The 24,219-nt window shown below is 49.6% G+C and overlaps 4 protein-coding genes across 4 annotated transcripts; 1 reads left to right on the top strand and 3 right to left on the bottom strand.

Moving 5' to 3' along the window:
- Nucleotides 1-134: 134 nt before the first annotated feature.
- On the bottom strand, nt 135-5,301 carry EMWEY_00018510 (hypothetical protein, conserved; the record flags this gene model as incomplete). The annotated part of the gene is made up of 9 exons (XM_013480062.1): nt 135-162; nt 294-398; nt 1,321-1,514; nt 1,632-1,827; nt 2,561-2,771; nt 3,288-3,370; nt 3,824-4,086; nt 4,767-4,843; nt 5,235-5,301. The coding sequence occupies 9 exons, from the start codon at nt 5,299-5,301 to the stop codon at nt 135-137; spliced, it is 1,224 nt and encodes a 407-aa protein (XP_013335516.1).
- A 2,599-nt stretch (nt 5,302-7,900) lies between these two features.
- On the bottom strand, nt 7,901-9,397 carry EMWEY_00018500 (hypothetical protein, conserved; the record flags this gene model as incomplete). Its single annotated transcript, XM_013480061.1, has 2 exons — nt 7,901-8,866; nt 9,272-9,397. 2 exons carry the CDS (start codon nt 9,395-9,397, stop codon nt 7,901-7,903), a joined length of 1,092 nt encoding a protein of 363 aa, XP_013335515.1.
- A 4,543-nt stretch (nt 9,398-13,940) lies between these two features.
- Nucleotides 13,941-20,299, top strand: EMWEY_00018490 (hypothetical protein, conserved; the record flags this gene model as incomplete). Its single annotated transcript, XM_013480060.1, has 11 exons — nt 13,941-13,964; nt 14,306-15,174; nt 15,477-15,493; nt 16,725-16,886; nt 17,211-18,131; nt 18,357-18,647; nt 18,802-18,965; nt 19,205-19,316; nt 19,496-19,582; nt 19,863-19,973; nt 20,196-20,299. The coding sequence occupies 11 exons, from the start codon at nt 13,941-13,943 to the stop codon at nt 20,297-20,299; spliced, it is 2,862 nt and encodes a 953-aa protein (XP_013335514.1).
- Nucleotides 20,300-21,149: 850 nt separating this feature from the next.
- On the bottom strand, nt 21,150-23,039 carry EMWEY_00018480 (hypothetical protein, conserved; the record flags this gene model as incomplete). Its single annotated transcript, XM_013480059.1, has 1 exon — nt 21,150-23,039. One exon carries the CDS (start codon nt 23,037-23,039, stop codon nt 21,150-21,152), a length of 1,890 nt encoding a protein of 629 aa, XP_013335513.1.
- Between the last annotated feature and the right edge of the window lie 1,180 nt (nt 23,040-24,219).

Raw genomic sequence — 24,219 nt, 5'->3', positions numbered from 1 at the left:
TATATATATATATATATATATATATATATGAGGTTGAACATTCCCAAGGAAAACTCAGTAGCAACGAACAAGCAAAAAGGAGTGGTCAACAGACTAACAGCAATCAAACGAACAAACGTGTAGCAAGGCAAACGTCAAGCAGGCTGCGCGTCAACTTCGCCTCTACGCAGAACACAAGAGAAGTATCCAGTGCAGGAGTGCATTGATTGGTGTATACATTGGCGTGCATTTAACGGAAGCCAAGTATATTCATGAATCCCCATATGCATGATGTATGTGTCTTGTTTGTTCACCTGTGGCGCACTAGGGGTTGGAGGCGGTTGAAGTCTTCAGGCATATGAGGAGGGTAAAGAAAGACACCCGCCTTACGCTTCAACAGGTCTTCTGCCTTGCTCGTCCTACGCACCCACACAAATAATGGAGCACAATTCGAGGTGCTTGACCGTAAACTCTAATTCGAAAGGATCAAATCATTGCGTGTAACACACACGCAGTCTCAAAACTAAAAACCCTAGCTCAAATTGTTCAGCGGCACAAGATGACAGTGAGAGCGACGAAAGAAAGCGTGAATATATTATTACGTTATGGGAGCTGCATGCATATTCATTTTCCCTGCAAATTTACTACTTGTACATATGCTGAACAGAAACTTGTCAGTGCGCAAATACGCGATGCACGCATGAATTTTCACCTTTCATATGCAAATAGAAATCTAACTCCCTTCTGCGTATTGTCTACACAGCTGCACTCTCATATGCTCATGCATGAACATACATATCCGCGAACTAGCATGCGAATACACCAGAATGCGAAGACACAAACATCTGAGCAGGTATATGTAAGCATGCAAGTAGACAGCAACCGTCAAAAGAGCATGCAAATGCGCATATAAACACACACAGAACCAATAAACAGCGCAAGACAAACAATGCAGGCGTAACCCTGCTGTTGCAATTCAAGCATCTAAATATAGCTGGTACACGTGAACCCGAATCAACACGTGCTCTCCGCGGAGCAAAGCAACCAAAGGTGTGTTTGCATGAAACAATAATCAGGCGTTTCATTCAATGAAACGTGGAGTTTATTGGAGCATGCACCTGAACTAAACGTATTTAAATGGAACAATAATGACGCAGGTATTCGTATGAAAAGTGCGCTCGAGTCAAGCATGGGTTCATCCGAATATGTGCTTGCAAATTCAGGTCAAGTGAAGCATCTGAGAGAAGCAGCAATCCACCATGACTCAAATGACGAAACACAGTTTCATGAAACATTAGTAAAACGCGATGTCTTACGAAGGGAGGTTTTAAATGCGCTAACCTGCAGATGTGCAAGGTGACTTTGTGGCTGAAGTAGCAGGTGCAGAGTGCCGTGTTGCCATGCACAAGGTCTACGCGAGCCAGCGCTCCAATTAAAATTGTCTTTCCTTCTGTTAAAGCGAATGTCAGGGGCTGAATTCGTTTGGTAGGCACGACTGACAGCAGATCACCTCCGTGGAGCAACACGCTGGCCATCTGCGAGAAGAGAACGCACCAGCCATAAACTATATAGCAAAGTACCCTAAAGTACGGCTTTCAGAGCAGCAGCCCCCCTTTTAGATATATCATGATCCTATACCCTAGATACCAGACCCTAAACGCTAAACCACGTATCCTAAAGCTTGTAACAGGGCTTATTCTTGCCTGATGCTGGGAAGGAATGCCTGGGGTGTCTATGAGCTTGAAACCTTTCGGCAAACCGAACGGAATCAGATCTAAAGTGGTGCCTGGAAGAGGAGAACGCGTGGCGCCGCCGACAGCACGTTTCATGAACAGAGTTCCAAAGTGTCTGCGAGTAACCACGCATCCACAGACGCCCAAAATAATGCAATTTGGCACAGTAGGCGCAGAGCACTTCCATGATGGTCACAGAGACGTAACACCCGTGAGCGCTACTTTCCACCAAGGCAAGACGGGTGCCTCCAGCGAAAAGGAGAGGGAGGACGGATGCCTCTCTTTACGGAAGAACAGTCCCTCCTACAGTAACACATAAATAGGTATACTGAGTATACGATATGCATCATGAATATGAAATAAACGGCTGGCTCCGGCACCAGACAAACCACTCCATAAAGACTCACTCGATCAATGAGGCAGACTCAAACAAAAATGCATGCAGCAATTATCAGCCATCAAGGCCAAGCTTGCGAATGTGAATTAATCAGCAGCACTCACAACAGCAGCAAAGGCACAGCCACCAATAAACGCCCCGTCAACAAGCTAAGAGCAAAATGGCCAAAAGTTGCACTAAGCAACAAGCGAAACTAGAACAATACTGGCTAGTGCAGCAGCAGCAGCAGCAACGACACCAGTAACGACAGAGCCTACAACAACAGCACCATCAGCAACAGAAGCAGGAACAGCACCACACTAGCAGCGGGGCCACGAGCAGCGGGAACAAAAGTAAGAGCAACACGAAAGCGGTCACGAGCAGGACCAGCAAAACGGCGAAGAGCACGAGCAAGGAGAGCACCACGAGCAACCGCAGTAGAAGCACGAGCAGCAGAAAATGTAGTTCTAACTTATAGCCGACGAATTTGAGGAAACGGTTAACAAAAGTAGATTTGCCCGCGTTGACCCGCCCCACAACAAACATAAATCGCCCTTCTATGTCCTGAAGTTGGTTGCTTCCCCTGGGGTTTGTTGCTGCCTCTGATTTTGAATCAGAGGCACTGTACGAGTCTTCTGACAGCAGCTCGCCGATGCGCCGTTCGAGGTTATCGAAGCCGTAGCCTGCATATGCATAAGACGCGGCACAAGAGGGACAGAAGGCAGCATTGCTGTCTTTAGGAGTAGACAGTATAGGACAAAGCTGTTACAAACGAGTAGGCGGGGGTTGAAAGGAGAAAGGAGACAGACGACAACATCTGGAAAGAAAGGAGAAAGCAAGAAGAGAGTACATAACAGGGGAAGAGGCAAGCAAGAGAAAGAAACAAAAGACAACTGAAGGACAGCGTGTGCATTCTGTTCCTGAGTAGCAAAAGAGGAGCAGAGAAGAGCAGCAGCATATAGGCAAAACAATGAAAAAGCAGGGAAACCACACATGGAGACAAAAAAGTAGTTGCAGCAGAGAGTTGACCGCACGGCGCAAGAAGAGCGCCAAACGCGCCATGGGCACATTTTAAGTAACATATTACTGACACTGAATTTACAAACTGCCGCTTCGGTCATAACCACATTGTTGTAAACACCCCGCCCCTCCTACTGCTTATTGTCGCTACTTCAACCCCGATATAAAACAGGGATCACCTGTAGCAGAGGAGACGAGGACGCAGTCATCGATGTGCACGTTGCGGATTTGCCGCACCATTCGCCGTACCCACTGTTTAACTCTGAGGGCAGAAAGAACCCATGAGGTGTACGTCCACGTCACTACTCTACTTGCTTAATATCCATTGCTGCATGACTTGTTTTGCCTACGCGCCTCTGCTGCAGCTTGCATGCACTTCCTAGTGCATGCGCATGCACATACTTGCAGGCAGCAGTACGTGGGGGGCTGTGCAGAGTCTTCATGAAATGCGCATGAAAGGTATGTGCTTCAGGTGTGCAAGTGCACGTACACTTGAACCCCTATCTTCGGTGTGCATTTCCCGCCAGTTCTTCGTGTTTAATCAAGAGAAACTGCATGAACGGCCCTCACCTGCAAAGGTCCGTGCGGTTTCTAAGTGTATGGTGTGTGTTTTGTTGGAGTGCATGTTAGCGTTGTGCCGTCCGTGTCATATACGCTGTTGCAGCGTATATGCAGCTACTGAGTGGTGCGTCGTGTCACAAGGAAATCATCTCACTGATTCATATCGGTGTGTTTAGGAAGGCAGTCGACGCGGTTCACAACCCATATTGCCTTGAGGCCCTTTTCTCTGCAGGCCGCGAAGAGCTCAGGGACTACAGAAAGTTCGAGGTCAAATATGTCCACGATTTTCAAAACAATTGAGTTGTTCGGCATTATTCTTGTCAGCTGCGTTATCACTGAAGAGGGAGACAAAGCAGGCAAACAGCCAGCTGCTGCAACTGCTGAGCGCTCCCAAGAGCTGTCGATGCTGCGGTAGTGCTGAACAAACACCGCAACCCACCCAGCAGCAACTGCACCAAACGCATATATGCACTTGCCGCTTGATGCTGGCTCACTTGCACACGCGGACGCCAACGTCCCAACATTATCAGCAAGACGACGGCGGCGGCTGCCGCAGCGGCATCAGCTGAATCACAACAGCAAGAAGTGCTGCATCTGCTTCTCAGGCAGAAGCAAACACGTGTGCTATTGGGCACGGCAAGCGGTAAATGATTAAAATGCAGAAAACGGAAAGACGACAAAGGCCTACGGTATCCTCTCAAGAGCATGTTAGTGGACAAATTCTCGCCAACACACGAGAGCCACAGTACCTGCATGCGGTAGCAGCGTTGACAGGTGAGGAGGCTCGTGCGTACGCGGAACTTGGGAGATGTTTGCTGCACGTACACAGCAGACATTTGTAGTGTATATGCAGCACCCTTATTTTGCCACTCCACTCCTCCCACGACTGGCAAGTTCACTCTATCCTCCTTAAGCAGGCAGAGAAGAGCCGTGCTTTCGCGTGTCTGTGCACACAGCTGGGTCTCCAGAGACGATGAAGTGATACTGCAGCAGAAGCAGTCTAATGGACATCACAATCAAGTTTCGACCTGAATGCATCATGCTTCTGTGCAAAAGAAAACAAGTCAAGCTCTTTTCAGATCCCAACTCCGCATTACCTGCAACACCTCCACCCCGTCGGGGACCGACTCCACAACCTGTCCTCGCGGTCGCGGCAGCCGTTTCACTCTGCCCCCTGACACGCACACGCCCTAAAGCCTCAACAATAGCCCGTGCTGGCCATCCCTACAGCGGCAACCAGTGCGCTTCCTATGTTCCGCATGCATGCATGCTTAAAGTTTCCCGAACACTCCATATAGGCCCAGGGTTTACGGTGAAGAGTTGGGGTTTGCCACAGTGGACAAGCAGTTCAAGAGGGATACGAGTCTTATATCTAGAAGACGTGTAGAGCTGGCTATACAGCCACGAGTAACCACCCCTTCCCCCATAAAGAAGTTACAAGCCTTCATACGAAGGGAACATGAGAGAAATGCAAAAGACAACAGCGACTGTACAATGCCACATGTCTCAGATAAATGGCGAATCCCGCAACAACACCACTACCATTGGGGACCCTACAGAAGTACCGTACTCCCGGGGTCCCAACGCTGGGTCGCCAGAGATGCAATACGGAGCTGGTCTAGCTACACTCATGTTCGTATGGTCCTGCGGTGCACTTCACCTGCTGTTGTGCGCACCTGAGTACTCTTCGTATTTGTGTTTGGGTACAAAACCCACGGCAGATTCTTCTTGTGTTTGCAGCGGCGCCCCACAGCCTGAACAGCGGGTGGGTTGCATGCGGTCTATCTGCAGCAACAAATGCACGAAGTGTTCGCATTGAATACATCCATATTTAAGCTGGGGTTTCAACGCCCGAGAAGGAAGTGCGTTTTAGCTTTGTGCATGCAATTCAATAATCTAGGAGTATCGACGCCACACACCCAACAGATGAGGCCTCATGTTGTGGAAATACAAGCTTCATACGGAATATGTATACGACACAGACAATACACGATGCAACACTGTACGTTCTATTCACATGAGGCGTAAAACATCTTGCGTATACTTGTACAGGAATCCAACGCTCTACATAGCAGTATCGCATGCGGCGAGTTCATTAGCGACCAGTTTCTTGCCCGTAAGTGCACCTCAAATGGCTTACCCAAAACAAATCGGTGGTTATACCTTGCAGGCCTCCACCTTGTTCTCTTCCTTCCGGCCCACCTGACAGTCCCCCGTCACTGTGAGGAGATCCAGATGAACAAAACAACCTCCTGAAGTATCCACTTAATCCCGGAACGGCTTCCACATATATGGGCCTCCTATCATGCGTAAATAGCATCTTAAACGTGGCAAGGCCACACACAGTAGTCCCTAGGGGTCCCTGCGTGTGACGATCTACAGGGGCCACTATGGGGCCGCTGCAGGGCTCCTCAGCACGGCATAGGCAGCCCCTTGGATGGGCCCCAAGTGGACACTGTTTGAAGTCATTGTAGAAGTCTATAACCTGCAGCCTTTGAGAAACTCTAAAGGGCGCCACTCGTCCAGCTTCCCCTGGGCCCCTGCAAGGACCCCCTAACCCTGTGTCCTGTGGACGACTCCGGCGGCCCCCAATATGGCACCAGTCTAGGGGCTTCTCAAACGCCCTATATGGGACCCTTGTAAAACCCTTGGGTACTGGAAGCCTCGGGATTTCTGTGTTCCTTTTGCTCCTGTTGCCGAAGATGTGATGGTTTCCTTTGAAGGCTCTTAACAAGTGCAAGTTGGGCGGGTATGCCATGGAAATCATCACGATTGGATCTAATACACGGTTTGTATTAGCATAGAAGCTGAGAAAATCAGTTTTTAAATCAACTAAAAGGGCGGTTGAACGAGGCACGAACACGCTGCCGAAGTCGATTTAACGCCTAGGAACACCGTGCCAACCCAGCAGAAAACTAAGGCAAAGTCCTCTCTTTAAAAACCAATGTGTACGACTGAACATTATTAGATGCAGTTAGTTGCCTACCTACCGCTGTTGGGCGGGAAGTTGAACTCTCGAACTTAACACCTAACCTCCCGGGACCCGATGGACAGGGCACAGGAATGCAACTTTCCAGGGGTGGACACGCGAAAATGTGTTGACTGATATTTTTGGTGCAAATAGAATAGTCTACAACTATCGTGTTTAATTTAAATTCCTCTCCCCCTTTTGTGGAGCGTTTAAGGCATGGTTTCTTTATCGTAGCATACCGGCAGAACGCGGCCTCAGTGGTTGCTCTCTAGTGTGCTAATATCCTCTGCAGGGAGAAGAAAGCAATAAAGTTTTATTTCTTTGCAGTCAATACTAACCTGCGGATTTTTGTTGAAAACTCAATTTCCAGGACGGCTGTTAATGTAGCAATATGAAACATGCGGTGAACCCCCTCCTATGTCGTTGATAGGAAACATTTTTACTTATTCAAAACTTGTTCACCAGGACAAACAAAATCTCAAGGGAATGGATGGTAGTTGTCTTGGGCTCTATCTCACCCTACTTCCGGGGTTCGCCAACCTTCGTGATCGGTCTCTTTTTTACTTCTTTTTGGAGTGATGTTACAGCGTTTTATGGCATTTTTGCCTTTCTTGCAAGCATACTGCCTCCAAGTGAATAGCCGTACACGCAGGAAGGCCGTCGTCGTGGACCCCCGGATGTGTTTAGCTAAACTGTGTATCATGATTTGTTAGGGAAGCCCATCCTAAACCCAGGCAATCCAGCAATAATACGACAACCTCTTCAGATGTTTGTTGCCTACCCCTGTCACTGGCCCTATCTTTGTGTGGTTCTGAAAATTTTTTGGGGTGTATCGCCAAGGAGACCCGGTGAAATCGTCAAAAAGTGAAATAAATCCCAAATCCCAAAGTCTCTGAGCCTCTAGTGAGTGTTAGGCAAAAAAAAGCGAGTTCCTTGCCCCACATTTTACGGAATGAACTCATTCCGCTTGTCATTTTTGAAGGAAATCGAGGGCAACGCACAAGGTAAGGCGTCTGTGGAAATGCTTGTGCAAATAAAGTGAGTAGAAACAATCATCTGTGACAAGGCAGAGGCGCTCGCGCACACATCAAGACTGACCAAACAACGTCCTAGAAGCACCAGTTATTACTTCTCTTCGTCATAAACGGGAGTACTTCTTGTAAAAAGAGAACAGCAAAGGAAACGGACGTTCAACGGCAAACTTCAGCAGCGGAAGGGGGCAGGGAGAAATGGAAGGGTTGGGGTTGGGTGAAGAACGCTTCAGTGTAGCTCTTGCCACAGAGCAAGGAGCCTTTCTTTGGCAATGGGATGAATGGCCATCCACTTTCTAAGGTCGGAAATGTCGCTGAAGTTCCTGAAAAATACATCAATAATAGCACCTGGAGCGGAGGACTGTGGCTGCACGCCTAAAGCTTGCAAACAGGTGCCCACGAAGCAATCCTCGTTGCTCAAAACCGGCAACCATTTCGCTACTGCTGCGATTTTTGCCACTAAATCGCCAGAAATGATGTACAGAGGGCCCGAGAGATAAGGCGGATACTTTGGTTGACTGTACACAGCCGGGTCTTCATAGTTTCGGTGCGTCCGCTCGCGTACGACTGCAACATTTGTGCGGAGCACCCCCGCAGCTACATCTGGCTCATCTTGGTGGGCATTCAAGTAGTCCACCAGCTTATTCACGTCTAGAAACACATCTGCGTCCGCCTTGATGAGAAACTTTGCCTCCGGGCAGGCGTTTGCGATCCAGCGGAAAGCAGTTATTGTCTTGTACGTCAAATTCCGGTATTTGTCGGGAGCTGAATGCTGCAGGATGTCTCCGTACATTGCTGCCTCTTTTACTACAGTCTCCTGCACTTCCTCTGAAGCCTGGGTCCCCAACAGAAAGAATACCCGCAACCGCCTCTTCCCTACACGGCTTACACCCCCCCAAGTGCTCCGCACCACAGCCCGCGCCTCAGCATCTGCTGCCCCTGTCATCGTCACCAGCGCTGCAAAGGGAGGGTCGTCAGCGCAGCTGACTTTGGGAGTAATTAACAGCCGCCAGTCTGTCTGCACGGGGAGAGAGAGAAGCGACAGCTGCCCCTCCCCTGGCCACTTCCACCCGTGTGCCTTTGACAGAAAAATGTATATCCAAACTAACCCAAGAAACACCAACCAGCCCACGTGATATACCGACATGTCCCTCCAACTCCAATTGTCATTAGCAGGTTTCTCCTTATCCATGGACTGCGCAGACAACACAAGTGACCCCAGCAGCCAAGATACAGGAATCACGTAAGATTTGCTCGAGTAAACAGAGGTTTGGGGCCTGGGGTGCCGACGAATCTTCAAGCCTTGTACATGGTGCATGTGGTGCAGGGATTAGCTTCATCAGCTTCTACTCAATAGACAGAAAGCGCAACGAGGGTATCTATGGTAACACAATACAGACTCTAACTTGAATGGCAGGGCGGAGCTGATATCACTTGTGTTCACTATGCGAAGAAAAGCGAATCGGCGCAAAAGTGCTCCAGAAAAGCTAGCGATGATGCATGCCACCCAGGAATTGCACAAAACTGAGACCATCATGAACAGCCCCCAATAGCAGAAGGCACTGGGGAGCCCGCCGTAGAGCTGGAGACTTCTGCTTACTATCTTGGGAAGGGATTGCCTCTTGGGAGACAAAATCCTGACGCACATACTGGGGGATGACGGGCACTCATCGGTTTTCTCTTTGACCGTGGGCGTTTTCCCCGTATCTCCGTTATCGTTTTTCATTGTGGACTGGTGCGCGACTGCAGCTTGTTTGCAAGCGTTTCCGCAGTTTGTGGCCCCTATGGCAGTCTCTCCTTCAAGGAAGAAACATGACTTCGACATCCTTGTGTGCAAGTCCACTGCGGTTTGCCACTCACGAAACACTCCTGGCGCACTTGTCTTGTAGCAACTACAATGGTTCCTGCAGCCTACGTGGTAAACAAGGAGGCCCATCAGCAGGCAGCTTGATATAAATATATCTATGAGTTTCAGTCCATATCAGCAAAGGAAGGATCATTGCGGGGGTTTGCGAGGGTGAGTCCCACGAACCCGCGGTATGTCAGCAAGCTGCTCCCGGAAGTTCCGCACGGGAGCCAGTATTTAGTGCAGAAACTATCATAAGAAAAAATGGTGGTTTCCATGTACAGCTGCGACAAAGTTGAGCGAGACGTGGACGAAATATTCGAATTCCTACAACCTCTACAAAACCTGCCAGTTCGCAGGTGCTCTGGGCGGGAGGTGGACCGACACCCGCTAGGCGAAAGTGTACTAGTCAGAAGTGCACATCTTTATAAAAACTTAGGGTAAATTATCTTTCCCCAGCTACCGGGCGAAAGAGAATGAATTTCACCTTCAACATATCTAGTCCCCCATTTACCCTGTGCTGGCGCATGCATCGATGGTAGCTGACCATGTTTAGCGCTTGGGAAAGGAACTTCTAGACACATTAATCTCTTTAGCTTCCGTTAAGCTCCATGTAAATCGTCAGTCTACCACCGCCAAAACCAAATCAAATGAATGACAGTTTCAAACCCTGGCTCGTGGTGACTTACCCGCCTCGCTGTAGCCGCGTTCTTTCCAGTGGCAAGTAGAGAGTTATGGACAAAACTGCCATTTTCAATTTGCTTATTAAAAAGATTATAAATGAAGGTCAAACATCGCCACCTGCATCCACGGGAGCCTATAGAATGGCCCTGATTTTTAAAGAGTTTAGCAATAGTCCTCGATCATATCCAAGGACTCTCGCGAGATGCACTAGAGCCCAAGTACTCACAATACCAGTTACTTAATAACATTTTGCCTCCATCCTCACAGTGACCCAAGAGCCGGGTGCTTCTGGAAGGGTGGCGGCCTGCCACGAGTTGCAACGCACACCCATTCACCCAGTGGGGGAAGAGAGGCCCCGGATGCACGCACAGAAAAGCCTTTTTTACTGCATGCACTAACGCAGTACGGATTCGATGGTACGTTATACCCAAAATATGAAAAGCAATAGTTGTTGGCAGCTACGTTGATCTCGCTGTATGCGGAGGATGGAAGCTATATCACAGCAAAAAGTTACTTGGCCTCCCAAGGCAGATATATTTGGGAAACGTGATTTATGAGAGGAGAGCGGATATCGGATGACTTAGCACAGCCAAATTTAAGCTTCTCTGACAATTCCCATGCTTGAAATAGGTGGCTACGGGTCAAGGAGTACCTGCAAATGTTCAGCAGAAGTCGCGTCGCGCAGTTGTTCTTCATAACCAATCTGGGGAGCCGGCGCCCCGGCCATTCACCGTAATATTCTCGGCTCCCGTAGTCTGTACGAAATTTTTAACGAGTGCGTAGGATTTCAGATTCCTCCTGTTACTGCTTTTCACAACGATATTCCGGGCATTTTCCGGGAAGGAATCGGGTTATTCTGAGTGTCGATTTCGGAAAAAACAAGGGAGGCGCGGTCTCCTTTCCACGATGACGGCAAGCAAGCCTCGCGAAATCCAATAGTGCTACAGTTGTCAAACGAAGAATTTCTCCCATTCAGCTAACATTCTCCTCAAATCTGGAGGCGTCCTGCACACAACGGCACAAGGGCCTCGTGCTAGTGCGGCACGTAAGCAGCCCATCATCCGCTGCAACGTGCCAAGCTGCAGCTCCTGATTGAAGGTTTCCCCATATACAAATGTACACGTAGCTGCATCTGCGCCCCGTTCCCACCCTTTCCGATCGAAGAGCGCACCCTCTCGAGCTCGGTTGCCCAGCAGCAAATGCGTAAAGCGGCGCCAAGCCCCATGCTGAAGTTGGTCCAGAGCCTTTTCTTTCTTAAGCTATATTTATTCCACCTGTTGCGGTTCTTTTAGCTGTGCAGTAAGAACCGCAGAAGGTTTATGGTTTAAGTATGTCTTTGATGAATGCCAACCCGTTGGCCCAATAACGAACAGCAAACAGCTCTACACATGCATGGAGGAATTACTCCATTGGTCTTAAAGTATACTAGGGCCCAGAAAACCTCGGGTTACAAGTATGGTAGGAAAATCACCCTAAACTACTACGATACAATTGAACAATATAAGGAAGTCCGCACGTACAGGCAAGCTTCCACCAACGCAGGTCTAACCTCGGCAGAATTAATGAACATTGTTGTAGACAAGAAAAGCCAGGATAATTGGGGTGATAACTGTATTTGAGCATTGTATGCCAATTCCGCTGGGGATAAATCGAAGCACGTTGATGGACCTTACAAGATGTAGAATCGGGTACGCTGCACAAGCGTGCAGTTGATGAGCAGTTGACCGCCTGCCACCGGCTGCTCTGCTACAATCGCGGTGCTGGAGATACATATCCTCGTGAGGAAAGCGCTCCAGAAGGCACCGACAAACTTTGGCTTCGTAGCATCACTGATGTACTTCGAAAAAACAGCAGAGCTGTAGTACATGACTAGTGAGTAATTTAGCCATGCACTTAACTGTACCCGAACGGGCGATGCAGGTCATCCTATATGATGCTCTCATCAATGCTGAGGTCATCCAAAGCAACGTAAATACTATTGCCGGTTGTAACTAATGGTAAGCCAATACGGTGTCCAGTAAGTCTTTCACCCGCACAGGCTCATACATCGGAAGAGACAGCAAAAGTCCGCTTTCAACAGTGTTCTTCTTCTTTAGCTACTGAGGTTCGTGAGAAGTCTGTTTCCGTGTTCTACCGGTTGGGTTGTCGTTTACAATCTCAGTATTCACAGGCACAAAACCTTGGTCGTGTCTAAACCCATTCTCTGTTATCTCACCTAGCGCGGTGGAAGTGACATTCCCGCTGTATTTGACGACAAACTACTTCACGTCGGCGCGATGATGGATCACCCTGTAATTTCTGCCTCCTCTTTCTGGCAGGAGGAACCTCTCAGTAGTTGAAGCACACTTGCTTGGAATCCTTGTTGCAAGGCAACCGCGAACGCAAGCACTCCCCAGACACCCATAGGTGAATTCACTGACCCTCTGGATAACATTTTCCTTGCCATCAATAGCCAGGCTACGCAGACCCTGCCACAGGCAGCCGTGGCATTCGAGCAGTGCGCTAGGCTACAGAACGAAAGAGTGAAAATTAGATAAGTCTAGAGTGTTATGGTCTAGGGCTAACGTCTACTGGAATACTCAAGAATTTAAAACAATAATAGAGAAAGAAGTGGACGACAGCAAAGGCATTTGAGCAACAGCAGGTTGTGCGTGGTAGAGCGACTAGAAAGGCTACAGCCTGTGTGTTTCAGTAGGACCCATGACGGTGAATATCCCATCCTCTAATCACCCCAACTATGCCGTAAGATAACGGCATAAAAGATTTGTTACTGATATTCATATAAGTGAAAAAAAAATTTAGTTGTTCCCTATGGGGAATGCCAAGTTCAAGTGGCGCACAACTCGCAGAAATGGGAGAGAGGCGAGGCCGTCAGTAACAGTTGCCTGGAATCTAGTTGGCTTGGGCCCTAGTCGGCAAGTACGCTGCAAAGTACGCAGATGAAAATAATTTAAAGAAGCGTTTTGGTTGCATTATACGATTTAACTGTCAGCTTCCAGGGGCTGTACGAAGGGCGAGACTGCCCGACGTAGACTCGCCCAAGTGGCACGGTCTGACCACCGGGAACCAGCGCCCGTTTCAGGACATCACCGGCCTAAACCTCCTCTCTTATTTACAGTTCTGGACTGCTTTTGTACTTAAATGCATGTTTTGTCTTAAGGGTGGCCGTGTAGTTGCGCTTGCCTCTGGTTGTATTGCGCTGCAAAGCAGCAGAGTTTAGACAACTTGCAGCACAGTTCAGACCACGTGTTGGCGTAGACCCCACGGAAGGGTTTTTATCGCTTATTTCTCCCGAATGAAGAAGACTTCCGAATGAACTACTCCTTATTTTCCTCTATGGGTCACGAGTTCGACTGTCGATCTCCAAGACTGCGTTGCAACTGTAGCTGGAAACTGTCCCCAGTGACTGAGAGAATTGTGTTGGATACAGCAAATGAAGAAATGCGCTTAAAGAAGGTGAAATCTCAGTTTGAGTGAAAGGTTGACTGCAAGGGCCTCACAGACTGCCCCAAAATATCGGAGGCCTTCGGCACGTCCTCTTTAGTTCGTAGACTGCTCTGCTGTCTTCCAGTTCTCGGCTGAAACTGCCACACACGAAGCTCCAAAGCTTGATATCATTGACCGGGGGGCCCTTCTTGCTGCCAGTCGTATTTAGACATGGCGAGAGTCGGTTTCCACATGCCACCTCCCTTGGAAAGCAGCACCCAAACTATGGAAGACGGCAACGAGTTGGAGAAAAATGGAACTCGCAGCGGATCACCCAGTGAGGTTTATTTACCGATTTCTGTTTCTCAGGATCTGCCCAAACCCCGAATTGTGCGTAGGCTTGATGGCAGCATTTGGCCTCCTCCAACACTCCTGGGCACTAGTGTTTCTGGGTCCAGCTGTGCAAAGTACACCGTACTACTCCTTAATCCCTAGTTGTACCTATGCTGCATGCTGTACGATATTTTAGTAATTAGAAGACCGTGAGAGTTCGGGAGTACCGATGTGGTGCAGCTTGTGTTTTGTGTGGCCCTTAATGGAGCCTGTATTTTCACCTGTTGAGTACGCCGACTGTACCTTCCTACATTCTGATTTTTTGTGCTTGGCGTGTTGATACAGGATGGCATGGTGCCGCAGCTTCCAATGAAACTGACCCCCTCGTGGAAGACGATATGCAAGAACTGCTTGTATTCTCTGTTGTTTGCGTCTGCATTATTTCTCTACATTGTCATATCTAAAACTTGCTCGTGGAATTGGCATGGGGAACCTCAGGTACCCATGCTGTCGTTGCCCCTTCAGACGAACTGGCGTCTGCTGATTGCCCCCAAGGTAAGTTGTGCCGAAGATCCCCCTTTTGCCGCTCTGATGGCGATGACAGGGGCTGCCGACTCTGAGGGGCGGAAGATTGTGAGGAACACGTGGGGAGGGATCAGCGAAATAGCCAACAGGCGGATCCGTTTATTCTTCTTGTTGGGCACCGTTGGATCTGAGGAGGTGCAGAAGGCAGTTGAGGATGAGGCAGAGACATACGGGGACATTCTGCAACATACGGCCCCTGACAAATACACTACTCTTGCAGCGAAGGCAGCAACCATGATCCAGTGGGTGGCGGCATCTTGCCCTGAGGCCAAGTTTGTAGTTAAGGCGGACACAGATACTTTAGTGAACTTGGACGTGATGATTCCCTACTTGATAAAAATGGAAGTCAAGGGGGATCTTGCCTTAGGGTTTCGGCTAGACCATATGCCTACCATTAATTCTCGGAATTCACGAAACTACCAGGACCCTTTAGTATTTCCGAGAAAGACATTTCCACCTTATCTTTCAGGCGCCTGCTATATTATCTCGGGAAGTTTGCTTCAGAAAGTGGTGCATGTCCTGCCGGATGTGCCACGTGTCAGGAATGAAGATACATTCGTAGGAATGTGTTTAGAACGCCTTGGAATTGAGCCTACCAACATTGGACCAGAGGCGCCAATCAACCCATGGTTTGACCCGGCTAAGGGACCCTGTGCTGCTTTTCGGCTAGCTGCAGCTCATCCCATTAGGCGTGACCTCCTGGCTGCCATTTGGAAGTGGTGGAAAACCGGAGGAGCCGATATGTGTCACTGATTTAGGATACTGTGCTCCTCTGTGACGCTCCAGAGAGTGTAATTAATTCGTTCGGATATGGATTAAACATGCTTTCGGCACTAAAATACCCAAGTGCGAAATTCCTCCCCCGTGCACTTGTGGAGTTTTGTACAGTTGAAATTGCTTTGTCCTGTCTGTGCTCTGTTTGAAGCAGAAGCGGCTATGAGCAACTGAGTAAATTCACGTACAGTTGGCAATGCAGTTCCCGTTATTAACGCTTATTTGTTGGCAAGTTCTGGCCCTCGATGCCTAGTGGTATATTTGAAAGACATGTCATCAGCCGTGTTCTCAGAAGGCTAGCAAGGTTCGGCATGAGGGAACTAGCTACATGCTAGTGCAACAAGATTTTTCATGTTTTTGTTATCTCCTGGTCATTGTTAGATGTGGAAGATCTCCACATAGTAGGAATGTTACTTCGGTTAGGGCATGAGTCACGCAGATGGGAGAAGCTCGATCTGATTGTCCTTTCTAGAGCACCAGGTTCTTGTAGGCAAACAGAACACCTGTTGCCCCCACAAGCCAGTAGCATAGCCCATAGATTCTAAAGGCTGTATAATCCACAGTGACAACCAGTTTGGTTCTGGTCGGTTCGACGGCGTTACATGCCCAGGCAGTCCTGGGGGGAATGGGGAGTGTAGGCATGCAAAGCCTCACAGAGACGCATCAAAGAAGGAATGCATGACAAGTACCACTTGAGATTTATGGTGCATATTTCGAGTTTGTTGGCTACGCTGAACCTTGGCCAATCGCTGCCGCCAAGTTTGGCGGATCGTGGGATTCTGGCGGTGGTTTGCAGCGCTACTCTGACAAAACAATGCGGAAAAATCCAAAGAATCACATGGGAGGCATATTTCGCATTGAATTTCCCCTAAAGCGTGTGACTTTGTGCGAATTTGCGTAAGTTTCAACACTACAGGGCACAGTGCCACTCGTGCGGCAATCGATTCGGCAGTGCCAGCCACGGTAAGCTGAGCTAAGTTGACCGGGAAAACAAAGCAGAATAATCCATCAAAGAACATATCTTTTAGTTTTGAGTAAACTATACACAGTTGCTGTGGATTTATTGCAGGGGTTGTCTACTCCAAGTGCCGTGGTCTGGGGGCTGACGACAACTGGTTCCGGTGTTACAGCTAGCGTGAGGAGATTGGGCCGTCACGGCCTGAGGGCTAACCCCGCTTTGTAAAGCTCTCCTCTCAACTAAACCGCGATAATGACTCCAAATGTGTGTTAATTTTTCACGGTTTGTTCTTCCTCGTGGAAACTGGCCCCCGTTTGATAAGCCCGCTGCCGCCGCAAAATTCGCAAGAGACCACAGCGGCCGGTAGTTTTCAGCGACGGGCTGGCACCAGTTTCCTTCCCTAATTCCCCGACATCTGGTTTTTTTCATTTCCCTATAAGTATTCAGGGCTTGCTTTACCTCCTGGGCCCACTGCGAAGCTAACAACAACAGCAGCAATTGAGCCTCGCCGAAAGCATCCGCTCAACAGCAACAGTGGCAGGAATCCTTCAACAAGCCGGGTGAAGCATCCGTTGTTTACAAGCGCCTGTTCATCTTTTCCCCCAAAAGGTACAAATTCAAGAGAAAGGGAATATCTAGTGACGTAATAAAGCGCCTGCAGATGGGGCGTGTCCGACAGCAACGTATTGGCCCCGTCCTGCAGATGCTGAAGCATGGGACTAACCGACTTCAGACCACATTTTGTGGTAGCAAAGTCACGATTATGCCAAACACTAGACAGATTTACATCTACTCCTCGGCAGCTTCGAGGATCTGCTTCATGGCTGCATGTGCACACTGGTCTGCAGCTTCCAGCCTCCATCGGTAGGCACTAATTGCCCGTTGCTAGTTCCCACATATATTTCCAGACTCCAATTTTGTGCCGTTTTTCAGGTAATATGAAGCAGAACCAATCGGGCCCCGGCTCGCCCGTGAGCGGGTCGCAGCCCAGCTCCGGCCCAAACACGGTGCGTTCTGTGATCCCTGAGGCAACGTACTCTTTGAATGCAGCAGGAAAAGTACCGGAGACTCGTCCTGCTCGTCTAATTCTACGGCCTTATGACGTCAGCACTACAGGTTACACAACCATGGCCCCTATGCAGCCCTCTCTGTCAGAAGGTCTGCAATTCTACAGCGACCAAATGGCTCCTCCCCCTCCTCTTAAGCAGCAGCCACAGCCTTTTTACCAGACGTCGCTCGATGAACCCCCACTAAAAGGGAAAGGTGCCTATTCTCAACCAACCAAGCCCCTCATTAGCACGTTGCCCGCACTGCAGGAGCCACCCCAGCATATGCCAATGGGCGTCGGGCGTGCCACAATGCCCGTAAGTGCATACGACTTACCCCCACCTCTGCTTGAAAACAAGTCACAGAAGGAACAAGCTTTTCTACGGGTCTGGAACGGAATAGACCATGCAGGAGCTGTTGCCACCTCTCGACTAGAGCGGGTTCCACTACCCATGCTGGAGCGCATTCCTGGTGGCCCCGGCCGCCTACGTCTTCAGGGGCCCCTGGTGAACATCAAGTTGCCCGAGGTGCCCTCTGTAGAAGGAGACCTCCGTCGCTTCTGTCAGCGGATTTTGACGGCTTTCAGTGGGGCTGCTGAGGACTGTCGCCGGCTCTTCGTCCCGTGCACTCAGTTGCGCCTCCCTAGGTTTGATTCCTGCGCTCCCCAAACTCCAGCGCTCCAGGAATGTAAAAGCTGCGGTTACAAAGGCCACTTCTGCCCTGAATGTGGCACAGGAACGAACGGCCGCAGCATGGCTGCCGATGCGGCTCCGTTTGCTCGTGTGCAGCCATCAAGAGGCGTACTGGGTGAGTGTGTCACGCCTGTTGCTGGCTGATTACAGAGTATAAGAAAACTGCAACTTTCCTCCACGGGTTCGTTTATCTGCTCTGGTTAAGAAGCCCTAGCAGGGAATAAGTTACGTTCTGCCTATCCTGTCTCTGCATCTTCGTACAGGCAAGTCTTCAAAATTAAGTTGGCATGCGTATTAACAGTGTGCTCCTCTGCTGATCATATTTGCTTTTTCTTCTCAGTGGCACAAGAAGGATGCTTGGATCGGTGCATGAGGTGGCACTGTTCTCTGTTTGAGGAGGTGGGGGAAGCCATTGACCAGGAGCTTCTGTGCGACCGGGCGGGCAGCGTCTTCCGTGAGTGTGGAGAGTTTATTGATAACCTCGTAGCGGAAGGAATTCACGCAATCAGCTACAACTGTGCAAACATCTGTGGTGCTATACCCGGAAGAAGCCACACCTTGATTGAAGGTTACCCCATGTACGAGCCGGAACCTGAATTCATGCGCAAGGAGCGCCCGACGAGTGCCACAGGTTAGCGAACGCCTCCGTTGTGGCTGTTTTAAATGGCAAAATGCAGACCGTTCAGACAAATGACAAACACCATATCCAGACAATCAGAATTACTACCAAAAGCTCACAGCCAAACTCAGATATAACCTTAATATATGTGATATCTCCCATTCAGGGAACGCATGTGTGGACCAGGTCAACGCCTTTCTAGATGCGTACTTGGTGGAACAGTCTAAATTCAACCCAGACTTGCCTCCTCTTCCCATTCCAGATACACAGAAGACCGGCAACTGGATTATTGACGCCACCAATGCTGCCCTAGACTACTGCCTACAAGACGTAAACTTATACTTGTTGTAGATAACGATATGCATTGAAAGCTCTGTCTGAGGGAGAATTCCAGTTGTGTTGATTTGTCATTCAAAGAAGCCATTTTGGAACCTTAACCAAATTCTAGGCAGCATGATTGTGATTTGAAGGGTCAAACGCACCCTCATCGACAGCGTTTGCCATTTCTATTGCCGTACACGCACTGGTTACTCAATTAGCTTCTGTTTTTCTGCCTGTGACGCTTGCAGCGCACACCTCCGCCACCGCCGGCCCCCCGCAAGAAGTTTTGCCCATTGGAAAAGCTGATTCCTCCTTGCTGCCGAGAGCGGCCGCCAGTTGTGGTGCCTCCTCCAAAACAACGTACGTTGCTGCAGTTCTGCTGTACTTCTCGCAGACGCATGAAGAGCAACTAAAACAGAGAGCCTAACTCAGGGGCACACCCTCCATGCCACATTAAACAACAAAACGGGAAGGACACAGTTGGAGATACTACGGTTCATATTCCCTCGTAGATGATCAATTGTCTCATTTTGCTGCAGCGATGTGCCCGCTCCTGGAACGGTGCATGGGCCGAGAACGCGACTGCCCTCACTGCCACCAACCTATCCGTCCCTCTGGTGGCACATGTCCGTCTCCTCGCTCCCCTCAGGCGTCTTTTCTGCAGGCATCTTATCAGCCGCATATTCAGCATCTTAGCAGCCGCATATGCGACAAAAGCGTAGTAGTCGTTGCTTCGTTCCTCCGCTGTAGAAACATGATCTACAACCACAGTGCCAGTTTGTTGCTTGTTTTGCCCCGTTAACAGGAATGTGAATTCTTTGCTCTGCAATTCCTACCTGCAAATGTGAATGCGATCTCTGATGTGTACGAGCATGACTTTCCGTTGTTTGTGCCCACATGGAACAGGCCCCAAAGAGCAAATTGGTGGATGCCAAATCCAGTTCTGCCCCCTTCGTGAGCCTGAAATTACCGTCGTCCCCAAAGGCCCTGCTCTAGTGTATCCCTATAGCGAAGAAGGTGAGATAACAACACTTTCCGACCCAATTCCCAATACCCGCGTCAGGCAATTCCCATACAACAACCCAAACGCCTCCAACAGGCGGCTTTTCTTAGCCCCGTTTCCTATCATGCCCTTCGGTGCATTTCTGTGCCCATTTATGTATTTTAGCGTTCTTACTTTGTTGTGACAGTTCGTGTATATCTGCATCGTATTGTCCCTTTTATGTACCTTGACTGCAGAATTCCAAGTGAGAGACCGGTCTGGGCTGGTGCCAATGCTGGACGACCACGCCGAAGGAGTGCAGTTACCCCACAAATTAGTCGTCACTGAGCCAGTGATGTAATACTGAAGGGACAGTTTAGTATGGTGACTGCCCCTGTATACTTGCGTCCTCACAACGATGTTGTGGAGCTCCCGCGTAGCTGATGGGCAACTGCTCTTTTTAGCCGCTCATTCTTCTATCCCGTAGTTCACAATCTTTGGTCAATTCGATATCGGGGTATGCTCAAATCAGGGAGCAAGGAGACCACGGGTCCGCAGCTTCGCCGTTTACTGCTCAGCTGCACATCTGATGATTGATTCGTATGTATTGCTCTATGGCCCGCTGAACTCACTCTCCTGAAAGGTTTTACTTATCAAAGCTTGATCCTCTAATCCGTAGCCAATATGCAGGTGTAGTTAAAGCATTCGGCAAGTTAGTAACATATACTTACGTGAATTGATTGCTAGGGATCCAATATTTAATGATCCCGACAAATACACCGCATATGCTCTGTATTGCTGTTATGCTGTACCAGTGAGAGGTATCAATAGGCGTTTCCCGCCTCTGGCCCTATTAGAAATAAACGAACTCGCCAACTCTTAGTCATTCAGAATTAAAACTCGCGGCCAAGGCCGCCACCAGCTTGGAGCCTCTCTAGCACATGCCTCCTCAAAGGACAGCTGCTGCAGCTGCAGCTGCAGCAGGCCGTCGAGGCCAGTATTCCAGGAGTTCCTGATAAACGGAATCCACGGATTCTTCATATGTGACTCCAATGGTGCGTCAGAACCTAGGCTGAAAAGGTGACAAGGCGCAACTGCGAACGCCAGCAGCAGGATCTGCTGCTTCCCAGTAGTAAAGACTTTGGAGGATATAGGTGACGCACAAGCATGCCGCTGTCCTTGTTGTCTGGGCAATGACGAGACCTGAGCTGTCACATGAAATCAAAGTCTACAAACTCTTCCTTCGGCGCAGTTGAAATGAACAGCCAAAACAGTAGAGAGACAACTGCCATGACCAAAGATAATACCTTCAAAGCACGACGGTGAATCCCCAAGTCATTACTCTCCGCTTTCTTGCATGTCGACGCGAAGTCAAACCCTTTCTTCCGTGTGTCCCTGCCTGTGTCTGACTCACATTGATGCAACGCCCCCACAGTCGAACGCGCATTAGCTGGGTTTCTGCTAGAAAGGGACGGGAGGTTCAGTTGCTGTTGCTGGCGCGGCCGCTGTAGCTGCTGTCGTTGCTGCTGGCTGTTAGCTATGGAGGCTACACTACTGCGTCCCAACACGCCCTGGAAGTTTTCGGCGTCTGCGCTGCCTTCTCTGCTAGCGGGGCCTGCCAAAATTTCCTCAAAAGCTTTTCTGAACTGGGTAGCACTCCACGAGTCGTATGAAGTGTTGAGCAGACGAAAAAGACAGACAATCAGCACCACGACGAACCGCAAGCAAAACTTCAAAGTACCCACCAACTTCCATAAACCCTCATAAGAAGCCCTACACCCTGGGGGCGTCGATATCATCCCAAAGGCAGAAAGGGCAACGCCGGGCTTCTTATCACTCTGAGGGGCCGAACTCACACCTCGCAGCCTCCCCATAACAAGAGTTGAAATGCCATCACTGCTCGGCTCCTGAGGCTGTGGAGGATAGGGCCAAGGTCGTAGCATCGCCTGTTGCTGTTGCGGTTGCTGTTGCGGCTGCTGCTGCCGCTGGTGATGCTGCTGGTTCTGAGGTTCCTGCTGCATGTGTTCCGCCTGCATTTTCTGTTGCTGCTGGTGTTGATCACATGCTTGGACAGGGAAGCTTGGGGCCCCCTGCATGTGTTGATGACACTTTAACGTGTTGAGAGATTCGATGGGGCCGATGGGAAGCCCTGAGAATTGCGGCTGGCTTTCGTTGCTGCCTGGCGGTGGAGCCGCAGCCGCACCAGCAGATGGCAAGCTGGCGGTATCTGCTAGGGCCTGGTCTTGAGAGGTCGCTGCGTAGCAGCCGAGAAGTCCTGTCCTCCCAAAGGAAGCTGTTAACTGTGACAACTCTCGTTGATCTGATGCATCAAGCTGTATAGACTCATCATCAGCACCTACCAAATCAGCATGTGCGTTCCCAGCGCTCGTAAGCGGGTCTCGAACGGTCCAGCTGCTGCTCAAGCTTTCCTCCACTGTCTGCTGCTGCTGCAGCAGGGACCTCGGCTGGTGCCGCGGCCTCTGCACGAAACTACTTGATCCCTTCTCAAGCTGCCAGGAGTAGGCCGAACTACCAGCCAAAGATTTTCCATGTTGGCGGAGGCCACCGCTTGCAAGGGAAGATGGTGGTTGCTGCAGCTGCAGGTTTCTAGGAACTGAAGGGGCTCGACTCCGTGGTAAAGGGGGGCCCTGCCGCACAGCACCAGCTCGTGTTGTGGCATGCAATGCGGATGAGGTAACAGGCGCAACTGCAGTCCTGCACGGGCTCTGGCTGCGCAGCCGGGAAGCAGACGGAGAAAAATAATTGGACGGCGCGGTCGTCTGTTGAGAGTGTTCAGCTCCGAAGCCGTCGTCTCCAAATCCTGCATTCTTGCTGCGGCGGCGCGAGCTGCTCGTTGAATTCATGTAGTTTCGCTGAACGCGCTCACGTGTCTGTGAGGAGAGGCTTGAGGAGGAACGGGTTATCGAGGGAGAACGGGGAGTATGCGCTCGCAGGTTTCTGACAAAGTGCTGCGTTTGCTGATCTGTGCCGCATGCACTAGGACGACGTGCGGGAGCCGCATCGTTGAAAATGGTGCTGGTGCGCTGCTTTGCGGCAATGGTTTGGGCCAGGGCCCTCGCGGGCACTGACGGCAATGGCATTTTGAAATGTACAGGTTAGGGACTTAGCAGCACCCCCGAAGCCCATAGACAGATGACTCCCAAAGGGACACCTCTGAAAACCTCACTAACCCTGGAATTTGGTATTTTGGTGGATTCACGGAGACTGAAACACGGAAGCTCGAAGACACTCCGCGGAGGCTGGAAGTAGTACGTTTAAGGCAGCGCCGGCACTTGCATTGGCAGCATATACCTGTTCCCCAGCCTTAAATCGAAGTAGGCTTGAGACCTAGAGCTAGAACGAGGGCGAGGTCTCTTCCTGTCCTAGACCACTGGGATGCAGAACAGAAGGCGGGAAATGGAGAAGGGAGTGCGGAGAGAGGCCTCGACGAGGCATCTTCCTGCATCTACGCAAAAACACAAAGTCTGTAAATTGGTGGAAAAGCTAAATTTTTAAGTAGTCGGAACTTTTGTGAGGGACCACCTGTTTTTCTTTATGGGGCTGTGAACGTGTAAAGGGTGGGGTTGTGCACGGCTTCCTGCCGTGTCTACTCTCCTAAGGAGCATCGGTGTTATGATGTTACTTAATTATTTTAAGACGATAATAGTATCAATATCTCATTACAGCGTCCACGTCCAGTGGCAATTTCGTCCCACTTTGCCCCGGCAACGTACGCAACCGCATGCGGGGTACCACAGCTGTAGTGCACAGGTACTACAATGTGTCTCAGGTGTGACCTCCAGCGGCTTTAGGATTGTAAAGGGAATAAATATTAAGTATTTTAGAGATTAGGACATTATTAGGTATTAGAATGAATTAATATTACTAGATGCTCTAGGGAATTCGAGACCATTTGATAGAGTAATAGCTTAGTAGGGTTAGTGAGCCAATTATCCAAGCCTGCCGTGTAATGCACTGCTTAGACACTACTTTGGGTTCCAGATATGACTTCTAGAGATCTGAAAATGGAAAAGAAATAAAAACTATTATGTCAGTGAATACGGCATTTTTATGTGGATAGCAGCTTTGTAGGTCTGGCACCTGGCTGTGTTGTCGCTGCTTTAATATTTCCCCGCTATTTTATAGGTCGGGCACTGATCCCCAGTGAAGACCGGGGTTCAGCTCAGATTATTCTTGTCAGTCACTTCGATTATTCTGTGGATCTTCCCTTGTTTATAATGGATACCTGAACATGTTTTGGAAATTTAATTATTAACTTCT

This window comes from Eimeria maxima, genomic scaffold (genome assembly GCF_000499605.1).
Source record: "Eimeria maxima Weybridge genomic scaffold, Emw_scaff157, whole genome shotgun sequence".
In the NCBI taxonomy this organism is placed as follows: Eukaryota; Apicomplexa; class Conoidasida; order Eucoccidiorida; family Eimeriidae; genus Eimeria; species Eimeria maxima.
The sequence above is the reverse complement of the archived record's forward strand: the minus strand, read 5'-3'. Positions and strand labels throughout refer to the sequence as shown.